Raw genomic sequence first — 14,515 nt, 5'->3', positions numbered from 1 at the left:
CATTATCCTTGCTCCTACCAGTAGTACCAGTACCTGTTTCTAGAAGGTTTCAACGTTCTAGCTCGGTCATCATAACTGGCTTTTATTGTGGTCTCCAATAACGTATTTAGTTCTAAGTACATATTTTTATCATTTATTTTCCCAGCTGAGCTGAACACTATTGCCCCAATCATCTCGAACTTCTTCCTGGCCTCCTATGCCCTCATCAACTTTTCTTGTTTCCATGCTTCCTTGGCGAAGTCCCCAGGTATATGTCAGCCAATGTTGGACTGGTATTGTTATACTTGTATGAATGGAAATTAAGTAACATCGCGTTAATCTATTTTATGAACGATGTGATTCATAGTAGAACTATCTATCGCTGTTTAATGTGAAATGGCATACCTGACAATATTCATAATATTAATGATTCATTTAACCTGTGATTTTGTATAAGAAAATTTTGAAACGGGAAATGATAAGGACCTTCTTAATGGAACACTTGGCGCACCATAACCACTAAAACCTGATGTAGTAGTTATGGTGCCTGGAGTGACCTGGCAGGGCTGCTTTTATTGGGTGCTCAGTCAATGAGAATGGCCCTGTTTTAGACCGTGCTTAGCTCACGGTAGACATTTGGCTTTTCCTGTAGGAGGCACCAGGGGGTCATGAAACGTTGTTAAGCATTTTGATCACTAACTCTGTGAGGATGCCAGGGTACTCCTGGCACCATAACCACTACATCAGGCTATAGTCATTATATACATGGGGTATTCCTTAAAATCGGAAAGATGTAGTCTCTCAGATCAAATATTTTGTGAAAATAAATAAAATATTTATGAAAAAATTTAAATCTCAAAATTATTAAATTAAATTCAATGTGAATTAAAAATGTTGAAGTTTTCTTTTTTTTTTAAAAACTGGGATAATGAACTCTTAATCTTCTTCAACATCAATGTAATAATTAAAAAAGACTAAACATACCCCACTTTCAATACCTTGGCTTGTCTACTTTTTCAAATGCTATGCCATTATGGGGGTAATTCTCATTCATGGCTACCACACCGTCTCAAAGGTAACATTACTAATCTGGAAAATTTCAATTTGAAAATTGAATGTTCTATATTTGACCCTGTAACTTTCCAAAACACCATAAAACCTGTTAATGGGGGGTACTGTTGTACTCGTGAGACATCGCTGATTACAAATATGTGCATTTTTGTGCAGTAAAACAGTATTATGACATTCACAGTTAAAATGTCAGACGGAAATGCAAATTTTTAAAAAAATCTTATTTTCTCACATGTTTTTTAAATTTTATTCATAATAAATTATGTTCCATATATGAATAGTTAATGAGACATTAAAGCCCTGTTTCTCCTGAACAAAATGATATGTAATAAGTGTGGGTGCATATCATTTGAAAGAGGGGAACTACGGGTGAACAGACATATATAGCGCAAATTCCAGTTTTTGTTTACGTTTTGTTTTGATCAGAACGTGCACTATTGACTCCGTCCTGAAGGGGTTAAATATTGTGTATGTGTCTGTCTGTGTGCCTGTCTGTCTATCTGTATGTATGTGTGTGTCTGTATGTGTGTCTGTCTGTGTGTGTGTGTCTGCCTGTATGTATGTGTGCCTGTTTGTATGTATGTCTTTGTATGTATGTGTGTTTGTCTATGTGTCTGTATGTGTCTATCTGTATGTGTGCCTGTCTGTGTATGTATATGTGTGTGTGTGTCTGTATGTGTGTGTGTCTGTCTGTATGTCTGTGTGTGTGTGTCTGCCTGTATGTCTGTGTGTGTGCTTGTCTGTTTTTATGTATGTATGTGCATTGTGTGTGTATGTTAGTGTGTGTGTGTCTGTTAGTGTGTGTGTTTGTGTTTGTTAGTGAGTGAGTGTGTGTGTCTGTGAGTGTGTGTGTGTCAGGGAGTGTGTCTGTTAGGGAGTGTGTTACTATGTGTGTGTCGGTTAGTTAGAGTGTATGCATGTCTGTTAGTGAATGTGTGTGTCTGCTAGTGACTGTATGTGTCTGTTAGTGAGTGTGTATGTCTGTTAGCTAGTGTATGCGTGTCTGTCAGTGAATGTGTGTGTCTGCTAGTGATTGTATGTGTCTGTTAGTGAGTGTGTATGTCTGTTAGCTAGTGTATGCGTGTCTGTCAGTGAATGTGTGTGTGTGTATTTAGAAGGCGGGGCAGGGGGGAAGGGTGGGGTGGCGTCGGGTGGTGCAGGGAGGGACGGGGGGGGGGTGAGTTTTGTCATGCCTAGGGCAGCACAAAACCAGGATACACCACTGAATTAAGTACTTTAGGGGTCTGGAGTGGTGACCCTCTAAACTTTCACTACCTACTTCTCCAAATACAAGACATTTTACCATGTTGGCGATAATACTAGGGACACATTCTTTAATCATACCACAACATTTAGATTCTCGGGCAGCACGACAGTTAAAAATTTCAGCTTATTTTTGTTCTCTGGTCAGGGAGCAATTGAGATTTATTTATAATCCAAACTAATAGAGAACACAGCAAGGTACCATGAATAATAAATGGAAAATATTGGAAATGTCAGAACACTAATATGTGCATTAGAGCCATAGGAAAAACATTAAAGTCTAGTCCAACCTAAATACCCAAAAATACTCTACAACCATACAGATGTATCAGTTAATATGCAACAGGGGACAAACACCTATAAGCAATTCGTTGATTCGTGGCTCTGTTCTTTTGTTTTACTACCCGTGTTTGTTTCACTTCTCTCTATTAGACCTTTGGTAAGATATTAAAGCACATTGAGATATTACCATAGAAAACATCTTAAAGGACAACTGCCACCTCAAAACAATTTCTAATTGTTTAAAATTTATAATGTAGAATTATAGTGATATATAATATGTAAAAAGCAATTACTAGAACAATTCATGTCATTTCCATTTTTATATTAATATGTAAGACCATTTGATATGTGACAGCCATATACCTATATCCTTCAGACATATATATATATCAGGGCCGGATTTACATAGGGACTGATGGAGCTGCAGATTGACAAAGACGGGTCTTATATATTAATATATAGATGAAAATGACATAAATTGTTCTAGTTGCTAATAATCTAATTGCTATTTCTATATTATATATTATTATAATTGTTGGTATTTATATAGCGCCAACTAATTCCGCAGCGCTTTACAATATTATAAAAGGGGGGAAATTTACAATAAATTAGAAAATTACACAGGAGCAATAGGTAGATGAGAGCCCTGCTCAAACGAGCTTACAGTCTAGAACAGGGATAGGCAACCTTTGGCATTCCAGATGTTGTGGACTACACCCCCCCATAATGCTCTTACACCCATAATGCTGGCAAAGCATCATGGGAGGTGTAGTCCAAAACATCTGCAGTGCCGAAGGTTGCCTATGCCTGGTCTAGAGCAATGTATACCAACCCAGTCCTCAAGTACACCCTAACCAGTCCAGGATTTATCGATTACCCAGTTGTTTCTAAGATGTTTTTAGAACAAGAGAAAAAAAACACTTTAGACACAACAGGGTAATCCCTAAATCCTGGACTGTTAGGGGATACTTGAGGACTGGGTTGGGAACCACTGGTTTAGAGTATAATGCTACATGTAACATGTGTGATCATCCTGCTTGTATTCAGCTGTGAAATTTAAAAAAAAACAAAAAACACATGTCTTGCTACGTTAGAGAAATCTTTGTTTAACATCTAAATGAAGTTGTTCTGGTGCCAGGAGGCCGCCGGGTGCACAGTTAGGGTTTAAAACATTTTGGAACAGTTTAACTCCAAAGTTGCATCCAGTGACGATCTCAACTCCCCCTAGACGGCTTGTGAAATCTCAGTTTCAGGAAGTGCGGAGTGTTGCCAGGCAGGGGGAGTGACTCACCACAATCAGTGCCCTTTACCATTCACAAAACTGACTTGAAAAAGGTACATTTCTTTTCAAGCCAGTTTTGTGAATGGGGAGTCACTGATTGTTTGAGAGCCTCAGCCAATCAGCAGCGCCCCTGCCCGGTGGCACTTTGTGCTTAATGTGGATGCCGAATGGAAGGACCTGAGGAACAGCGCTGGAGGTGACTTTGGGGTTAAGCCATTCGAGAGCGGTTTTACCCTTGAAGGTAAAAATGTGTCTAGGGGCCTCCTTGAACCATGACAGCTTTATTTAAATGAAGTTGTTATGGTGCAAAAACTGCTGAAACTGCCCCTTTAAATGTTCTTCAAAACCTAGAATCTACCCTGATTAAGTATGAACAAATGGCACAATTAGACTGTTAGGCAGTATATTATTAGTTACATATGTATTATTGTTTTTTTTAATTAATTGGTTAAATCTTTTACAGTGATTTTTTAAAAATAACTTAATCTGTAGGCTCTAACATAATAGGTAAACATTAGTTCTAGTATGAAGTCAATGTCAAATGTTATACATTTTTGTAATGAAAAAAAACAAAAAACAGAACATATATATCTGTTAATAATGCGTTTTCCTTTGTTAGGCTGGAGACCGGCGTTTAAATACTACAATCTGTGGGTGTCTCTTTTGGGAGCCATTTTATGCTGCGGAGTCATGTTTCTCATAAACTGGCAGGCAGCTCTCCTGACCTGTGTAGTTGTTCTTAGCCTTTACATATATGTCACTTACAAGAAACCAGGTGAGTTAATAATCATTAACATATATATAGCACATGTCCTGATCCTGTCCTGTTGCTTGTATTATGCATTAAAAAAAGATACTCACCACGCACTAAACATACATAAATTCAAAACAGACTGTTTTTTAGAACTCTGTCATCCCCCTCCCGCAGACAAGTATTTCATAAAGATAAAATGTGTTGGAATTACACTCAAAATATGCAAAGACCCCAGAAGGTGACAGAGCGCTTTAATTATCTCGTTGTTTTTTTTTTTTTTTTTACGAAAATGTGAATTGTTGGGAATTTGAGACAAATTCTAAATTGATTTGAAATTTAAGGTCAAAATAATCAAATAGGGAAAAATGTCAGGTCAGATTTTTATTTCAGCAATTTTGACCCCAAATTTTAATTTCACTTTGTATTCACTCTGAATGCCTGACTTTATACTCATTTTCATAAATGTTAATATTTATAGATATAAACGTTGGTGGATAACCCTGCTCATATGTTTATATAATCCAAATAAACAGTCCAAAATGTGTGCTTTATGTATTTGTATGATAAATATACTGTGGTGCTTAGTTTTTAACCATCACGTACGTTTTAGTGAAATATACTCATGCTGCTTTGTAATAAAAAAAAATACATCTTTATCTCAAGTAATTTCGAAGCAGTTTTTTCCAATTACTTCAACGGCAAATTACTATTGAGTTGCCCAAGATAAATGTATTTCCGGTCGTATAATCTATCTACTGATCGTTCTTTGCAATGATAACTACTTTATATATGTATTAATTTAACATTTCTTATATTGTGTTTCGATACAAGGCTCTTTGCATAGATTAGAACCAATGAGTACATTGATAATACAATCACAGAGAACAGAACCCATTGGAACCTTATACAAATCAAGTCACATAAAGCCTTAAAATCAGGTCGAGTCGGACTGGGATGATATAATTGTACTGTCATTAGTGAGCGTATTGATTTTTTGATCATTAAGAGTACATCAAACAAAAGAGAGTTCTGTTTATCTAAGGATACATGAAACCTTAGAAAATAGGTGGAATCTGAACACAGGGTTTTATAGGGGCTGCGGGAAAAGCATGAAGTCAGGATGATGGTGAGCTTGTTTGGAGCAGAGAGCTTTCAGAGGAGGTAGTGTGGCCAGATCACTTGGATTAAGAACGACTGGGAAGAGGATTTAATTTTGAAGGATTTGTAAAGAGGGGCGTTTTAGGTAGTTTGTGAGAAGTTGTAAGGGAGCTTACAAATGTCTTTAGTAAATGTAAAGGAAGGATTAGCACCATAACGGTGGGTTAGGTTTCAGAATGAGTGGTATCAGCAAGGCGAATTCAAGGAGAAGGAGAAAGGGGTGTTGTGGACGTTATAGTATGTCTATGCTTGACGAGAAGAAGAATGAAATGTCTAGTGCTGGGTTATTAGCCAGAATACATTTTTAAGTCATTGGTAAATGGTCACCAGAAAAAAAAAAATAGAAATTGTTGGCAGACGTTTGAACTTCCACTTCACCATACCAGTTCAGACCTAATGTAGCATGGGTGGACAGACGTAGGTTAATGTCAAAGCTTTCTTTATCAAACGTTTACCATCAGGGAACTCCAAGTACCATAACCACTATAGTGTCCTGGTGTTTAGAGTATCCCGTGTGCTTCACCGTTTGTGCAAACATGGTCTACAATTTAAAAAAAAAATTGGGATACCCATTTTTTTCATTTGAGTTGTCAGGTAAAGTTGAAATAGAAACCTTGTTTATTGGAGATCATTAGAGAATGCAATTTGAGTTTTTATACATGTTTAGTTATTTGTAAAGAACGAGGATGATTTTTGTTAGCCATATTGTTACTTCTCCTTTTTTTATGTTTTAAATAATTTGTAGATGTGAATTGGGGATCTTCAACCCAGGCACTCACTTACCTTAATGCTCTTCAACACTCTATTCGTCTGTATGGAGTGGAGGACCATGTGAAGAATTTCAGGTACCAATTTATTTCGCAATTTGATATCATGCTTTCTATGATGCATATGTGATGCAGAAAACCAAAAAAAGCCTTCACTAGGGTCGTATGGGGTGACTCAAACTCTCATTGGATTTTTATGAAACTTAAATGTTTCCCATTATTTCCCATTGTGTGAATATAACCTCAATCTGCCCAAAAGATAGTGAATTAATGGGTTAAAACTAAGGTACAAGTCAAAACTGTGAATGGACAATAGCCCCATAATTTGTCGGTTGGTGGATTTCTGGTCAGATCTCAAGTTAGTTTTAGTTGTGTCATTAAAGGGAGAACCTTTATTTATATCAGACTGGTCTCTTTCAAACGGGCAGTCCAGAGTTGAAATACTGAGACGTTCTATCTGCACAAGAGATACAGCAACCTTAAATGATCGTATTGGACTTCATTGTTTCCTGTCCGTGAGATGTAGTTGATTCCACACTAGGCACTGCGAGAAAGGGGTCCATGTTTGGATTATTCTTTTGCCATAGAGACATCAAAATAAAAAGAAGATGTTTAAGTTGTTCACAGTATTCTTTTGCTTTCTGTTTTGGCTTGTTTCAAATTGCCTAGGACCTTCTTAAGGTAAAATGGTGATCTATAGCTAGAACTCCTTGCTCACTGTACCTGCCACACTTCATTTGTGTGGCCCACCAAAGCTGAAATGACCTCTAGGGTGAGATCAATTACATATACAAACGGTTGTCCATAATTTCAACAATGTTAAAACCAATTTGACAACTGAGCTGGGTCCCAACAAAGGGTAAGCTATTTGAATTGTTTTCCATTTTCAGTATTCCATTGAGCAGTGTTTTGATGTATGAACGAGACACCGACTGCTCACTGTTTAGAAGATATGACCCAACAGACAGTGTGTTGAGTGGGCTGTAGTGTACTAACCCTGGTGGCAGGGGGTAGTCCACTCCGGGTAACATGCGGCAGGGGGTACACAGAGCACCCTCTGTAGCCAGAGCAGGTACCTGCTAACGGGTGGCAGTTACCACACAGCAAGTGCCTGCTCTGCAGATTCTATTTAGTAGACATCACAAGCAGTCGAGAACTATCTAGGATCAATCTGTGCTCTGACTGCACATCTACCTAGCTACCCTGTACCAATGTCAAGAGTCAGGATGTAACATTACCCCAGTATCAGTAAAGAGCTGCAGGAAGCTGTGCAACCAGTACACAAATTGATCCCTGCAGAAATCCACTGGGCCCCAAGGATAAAGGTCTGTTTAAAAAAAAACCAAATGTGTGTGTAACTTTACTTAATGTAGGTAGTCAGACAAACACACGAAAGAGAAATAATAGGGTTTACAGAGCAAAGAAATATTCAATTGTTACATTGTACAAAAAACATGCAAATTGTTCCTTAGCACGTCAAGGAAATCTATTCATAAAGAGGACGATACATAGGACACGAGGTCACACATTTAGACTGGATGAAAGGAGATTTCGTCTAAGGTAAAGGAAAGGGTCTTTACAGTAAGAATAATAAGGATGTGGAATTATCTGCCTGAAGAGACGTACTTACAGATGTTTAACAGCAACTTGATGTTAATAATAGTAAGGGATATCATATTAAATATGTGGGGTAACAGCTTCTTGATCCAAGGTGATATCTGACTGCCATTCTGGGCTCAAGAAGGATTTTTACCCTCATTGTTTTGCAGAATTGGAAAGCTCTTCAAACTGGGTGTCTTGCCTTCTTTTGCCTTTAAAAGCAAATATGAGAAATATTGAGTATTATGTGCTATCTCGGACAATTGAATAATTCCAGTAACCGATCAGAGCTGCTCCCACACTTTGTGTGTACCCCTTTCCAAATCAGATATAAAAAGAACTTCATATTCACTTATGTATTGTTACATATTGTTGCACTTTGAACTAAAGTTCATCTACTGCTATAATTCATAAAAAAAATAAAAAAAAAATATTACAAGAAAATATTCTTAAATAAATGAATATCTTTTAGTTTGCATAAATTGCGGTTCACTCCATCATTTAGATAAGTTGTCATTATGCAAATATTGTAAATTTGTCAGAGTTTAATGAGACATGCGATAGACAATGTGACACCTTGAAAAAAAATATTGTTTCCATTCCTCAGACCACAGTGCCTTGTCCTGACCGGATCCCCTGTAGCACGACAGGCATTGGTGGACCTTGCCCATTCTTTCACCAAAAATGTTGGACTAATGATATGTGGACACGTCCATGTGGTGAGTCTGTATGCTTTAATATATATGGTTTATTACTGGCTAAACAAGAGACTATCGCGGATAACTTACCTGGAACATGAATCTATGTGTAGGCACTGCTAGGGGTATTCTTTCGCCTTGAATCTATACAGCAGGAGAACATATGTTTTTTTTATTTTATTTTAGTTCATTCAACTGCTTCCCAAAGTTGCCTATAATTAAAACAAAAAGAGAACAATAGTATAATTCTCTACAAGGCTAATTAGGACGAGGTGTTCGTTCCGCCCAGGTGGCTGATGGGAGGGGATGCTGGGAAACATAACTTTACTGTGCACTAGTGGCTGTCTCATTGACAGCCGCTAGAGGTGCTTCCGCGCTTCTCACTGTGATTTTTACAGTGAGAAGACGCCAGCGTCCATAGGAAAGCATTGAGAGTGCTTTCCTATGGACTGGCTGAATGCGTGCGCAGCTCGTGCCGCACATGCACATTCAGCCGATGATGACAAGAAGGAGGAGGAGAGGAAGAGGAGAGTCCCCCGCCAAGGCGCTGGAAAAAGAGGTACATTTAACCTCTTCCACCCCCTAGAGCCCGGCGGGAGGGGGGCCCTGAGGGCACTATAGTGCCATGAAAACGAGTATGTTTTCCTGGCACTAAAGTGGTCCATTAATGCAGGAGAATGCAGGAAGCTCCTCTTGCTGTTGTCTGGAAGATGGACAGTAGATATTGTCTTAACCCTGCAATATGAACATTGCAGTGTCTCTGAAACAACAATGTTTTACATTGCAGGGTTAAGGGGAAAGGGGAACTTCATCCAGACCACTTCAATATGAGCATCAGCAGAATAGAAAGTTAGGGACATGTCACAACAAATTTGCATCTCTCTCCTAGTGTAGGGGTCATTGAATTTCCCTTTAGGCTCAAGCCCAAGGTGTTTCTGGAACCCTGCTCAGGAGTGAGTTGTAATAGCCAAGAAACAAAATAATAGTCACATAAACAGGTGACTTGGTAGCATCTCATGTTAGATAGGGTGAACACAGCAATGGTGGAAGTTTAAAGTGTATGTTACATGGCTTGGAGGCATTCTGGATGTAGGGATAAAAGGTGAGGCCAGAATTGAAAAGAGCAGCAAGCCAACAAGTGGTGTCAAAGATGTCAAGGCTTCATTGATCTGTAGGGAGATAGACAATGGAAGCAGGTCTGATCCGAAGTTCAGTTTCATTAACATCTTTTAGATAATGGGAAGTGACCCAAGTAGAAATAGCGGTAATTCAATAGTTGACACTTTTAAGGTGATTAGTAGAGACATCGGGTGGAGAGGTAAATCTGAAGGTCATCAGAGTATAGATGGTTCTAGAATCAAGTGGAGCTAATAAGTTTGCCAAGAGAGGTAGTATAAAAAAAAACAATCAAAAGCGGGCAAGATTTTGGTGTTTGGGGAGGGAGCTGGGATTTTCGGGAATGTCTAAGGGGAGATGGATGTTTGTAGAAGACAATGAGCAGTTATGTGATGCCCTAAAACCCTGTGGGAAAAGCTGAAGTATTGGTGTGCAGGCAAAGGGGCTGCATTGACGTTAACTTGCAGATATGGGTGGATTGATGGCCTGGAGTACCAGAGAGCTGGCTATATTGCAGACTTACGGGAAGACTATTTGCATGGCGTCTGTTTTCTGTAAGAGGATTATGGAAACCCTAGGTCAAAAACCTTGGGAGACTCAAACAAAAACAGGTCATGGGGAGGAGGTTCTGCCACTTAAAGGGACACTCCAGGCACCCAGACCACTTCTGCCCATTGGAGTGGTCTGGGTGCCAACTCCCACTACCCTTAACCCTGCAGCTGTAATTATTGCAGTTTTTATAAACTGCAATAATTACATTGCAGGGTTAAATCCTCCTTTAGTTGCTGTCTACTAGACAGCCACTAGAGGGCACTTCCTGGTTTCTAGCAGAGGTTTCTGTGCTAGAGCGCTGCTGGACGTCCTCACGCTATGTGAGGACCTCCAGCGTCGCTCAATTCCCCATAGGAAAGCATTGAAAGCATTTTCAATGGTTTCCTATGGAGAGGTCTAATGCGCGTGCGGCATTGACGCGCATGCGCATTAGGTCTCCCCCGCCGGCGGCCGCACATGCGCGATCAGTCTCCCCTGCCGGATGACGTCGGCGGGGGAGGAGCGTGGGTGGACCCGAAACCACCGCCTAGGGACATCAGCGGGGGTCTCAGCTAAGTCACTGAAGGGGTTTTCACCCCTTCAGCAACATGGGATGGGTGGTGGGAGGGAGAGGGGACCTGCAGTGCCAGGAAAACGATTTGTTTTCCTGGCACTGGAGTGTCCCTTTAATAAACATTTAGAGAAACAGGACGAGAACCATGAAAGGACAGGGCTACAAAAGTCAAGGCTGCATAAGGCTTGAAGAAGCAGTGAGTGGTCACGAAACTAGGTGGCATAAATTTCCTACAAGTTCCTCTTCCCTGCACTGCATGTGAAAAATACATTCCATTGTTCGTGCATGTGAAGCCTTTGGACAGCTCTCTATAATTCACACTGTGTTGAGACCTCTCTTTATTACTTTGCAGGGTTCCCACAGGCAGTGCCAGAAGGAGATAATGTTAAACCAGGCCAAGTACCAGAAATGGCTTATCCAGCACAAGAAGAAAGCCTTCTACTCTTCAGTTTGTGCCGAGAAGTTTAGACAAGGAGTTCTATACCTGATCCAGGTAAAAGAAAAAAACTGTTAAGCATGAACTTTAACTTTAATCTTAATATGCTAACACAGAATAGGGTTTAATTTTGTACAACTTGCCTTGCAAGGCCTGTTCAATAAATAGTGAATTCTGGGAAACCTAATACTAAAACGTACATACGTTTTTTCCTGTTCAGAGGAGCTTAGTACTGAAAGCTAATTTTACCTGCAACCATTTGCACTCTGTCATTCGACAAGTTTTCAATCAAACTCTCTCACAATTGTATGGATCCATCAGATTTTAACCTGATCTTCCACTACATCGTGAGAACAAATCTGCTAGCTACGGTTTCTCTGAAATTCTACATACAGTACATTCTATGTGATATGAATTCATTGACGCTAATTATGTCATTTATTATAGTGTTAATTTTTCCCGTGCGCTGATGGGAAAAATGAACACTATAATAAATGACATAATTGCTTATAATGTCCAAATATTTTTTTATCATGGCAGGACTAATAATAATAATAATAAAAAAAAGTTACCTCCTAGCCATCAAGGAGAGCAGCCGTGCATAGCATGAGCTCCACCACCAAAACTTGAAAACTTAGACTCTCTGAAGAGATTTTACCCTCAAAAGCTATCTAATTGATCACCTTCATGCCCCTGTTTGCGGGGAGCTCTCTTAGTCAAACTTGAAGCCCCTCTACAAATCTTCAGGCATGAAACGGTTTTGCGGCCTACACGCCAGACGGACCCTGTGGATGGGAGACACGGCCGTTCTCCCAGCCTGGAACTGCCGATGCTGGCATCAACCGCTGTTACAGCCCCATTCCCTTCCTTGGATCAGTGGGGGTTATCACGGTCTACACTGGCCGCTACAACGCACGATAGTGCAACCCCAACTGCAGATCCTAAGCCTAAGCCTGATACACAGCCTTCTATCCCAAGATGTGGCGCTCATTTCACATGGACCAAAGAACACTTGCAACAGGGGCTGGTACACCCAGACCCCACTGCTCAATCTCTGCGGCGGCTGGAGTAGTGCTACAATGCTTCTGGGAATCCACTGAGGCACGACAAAAGGGCACAGCTAAAACAATCCCGGGTGAGAGACCGAGAGAGCAGCAGCCAGGCAGTGAGTGGGCCCACCCAGGACACTCACTTCCCCAAACGGCAAGTAACCTCAACCAAGAGCCTACCAGGGTCAAAGGCCAAGGTAGTTAAAACCCCAGTTCATCACCCACGAGGATGAAAGATCCAGGCCGCTATCAGCGGCATGGTCCTACCCTGGCCTTCTGTCCCCTCCTCAGGGGGAAGGACTTGGACCCAAAGAGGGCCCAAGTCCGTGGCCCGAAAATGCAGGCTGGTATGCAAACCCCGGGTGGAGGGGCAACCCATCACCACACATCAGGAGTGCTAATCCTCCCGCTCTCCGGCACTAGAGACATCAACTTCCCGAGCAAAGGAATAGACTGATGCTGCCATACTATCCAGGACACTGACAAAAAACTAAATATAGGACTTACTCCCATGCAGCTGTAGCCACCATGTGTTTTAGGACTTCACAAGCTCATATAGGCTAGCTCTTACTATGAATGTCCAAATCATGCCAAGCTGGTTGGCTATCCCTATCTCTGCTGTTCTCTAGGCCTGCTAATCTCAGATCTGCATTACTGCAGGGATCATTTCCTTACACCTCACTTCCAGAGGCATAGTTATTACCTTGTGTTTATAGCGCAGAGGATTTTTTTGTTGTTTATTTCATTTTCTTGTTTATATCGTTTTCTCGTTTTCTCATTGATATTGTCTGCATAGCAAAAAAATAATAATAAATAAAAATAAATCCCTATGTACATGTAAATAACTGGAGGTCATTTCAGTATCACTCCAATGGCCATTTAAGTGTAACAAAAGGGGTCTTTTTCTTAACCCCTATCCACTTATTATGCACTGTAACATGGCTGTTTCTCACCTACGACGTATTGCCTTGATGAGGCAGGTGAGCTTACATTTTAATGGCCTTTTAGTGATACTAAACTAAAAATACTATACTCCAGTTATTTAAATGTGCATAGGAATTTGGGATAGTGCAATGTTACATCTGTTTTTTTATTCTATGTGTTGAGGTTAAATAGTTACTGTTATTATTTATTTATATAGCGCCAGCAAATTCCGTAGCGCTGTACAATGCGTGGACTAACAGATACGTAATTGTAACCAGACAAATGGACGCACAGGAACAGAGGGGTTGAGGGCCCTGCTCAATGAGCTTACATGCTAGAGGGAGTGGGGTATATTGACACGAAAAGGTATAAGTAGGGGTAATGAAATAGGTTGCTAGAAAAGTACTCTAGTCATTGCTGCCACCCAGGAATAGTGGGAGTTTAAGCACAGGGCTTAATTTTGTATGGTAGGACATTAGTATGCAATATATCATTAATATTTGCTCCCTGTACAGGCAGCTGGCCTGGGTCGTATGAAACCAAACACACTGGTCTTGGGATTTCAGACTCTGCGGACTATATCTGAGCAGATATCTGTGGATGAATATGTAAATATAATACAGTGAGTATTCCTCATTTTATTTTACCCGTTCTAAGTCCTAAATTGCAAATATGGAATTGCAATGAATATAGAAATATTTGTTCCTTGTTCAGTAGCTTCCCCCCCCCCCACCCCCTACCACCACCCACATGAGTAGGTACACTTGCCAAAATTGCGTAACATAAACAAATGGTGGATTAGCACAAGTCTGTTTCTCCAAGTGGTCAAACTGGTGAATCTTTAAAAGCATTTTTTATTTAACTTACAGGATTTCAAGCCTCATGGCTTTTCCTAGGCTGACTATGGCCTCGACAAATAACCTTCTTTTAAACCTATTATCATTTTATATATAAAAGAAAGTATATACCGATATGTAGAGAGAAAGTTAAGTATCTGGACTGGAGCATAACAACATTCCCTACGACATTTAC

General features: G+C 40.1%; 1 protein-coding gene across 1 annotated transcript in view; it reads left to right on the top strand.

Annotated features, from left to right (window-relative positions):
* The window catches only part of LOC134612282 (solute carrier family 12 member 2-like), a 69,895-nt gene that overhangs the window by 38,679 nt on the left and 16,701 nt on the right, over positions 1-14,515 (top strand). Inside the window, exons 13-18 of the mRNA XM_063456621.1 lie at positions 146-247; positions 4,497-4,652; positions 6,535-6,634; positions 8,763-8,874; positions 11,427-11,567; positions 13,999-14,105. Coding sequence (XP_063312691.1) covers positions 146-247; positions 4,497-4,652; positions 6,535-6,634; positions 8,763-8,874; positions 11,427-11,567; positions 13,999-14,105 — 718 coding nt within the window. The remainder of the gene's footprint in view (positions 1-145; positions 248-4,496; positions 4,653-6,534; positions 6,635-8,762; positions 8,875-11,426; positions 11,568-13,998; positions 14,106-14,515) is intronic.

Source organism: Pelobates fuscus, chromosome 5 (assembly GCF_036172605.1).
Source record: "Pelobates fuscus isolate aPelFus1 chromosome 5, aPelFus1.pri, whole genome shotgun sequence".
Lineage (NCBI taxonomy): Eukaryota > Metazoa > Chordata > Amphibia > Anura > Pelobatidae > Pelobates > Pelobates fuscus.
This window is presented reverse-complemented; position numbering and strand designations above follow the sequence as displayed.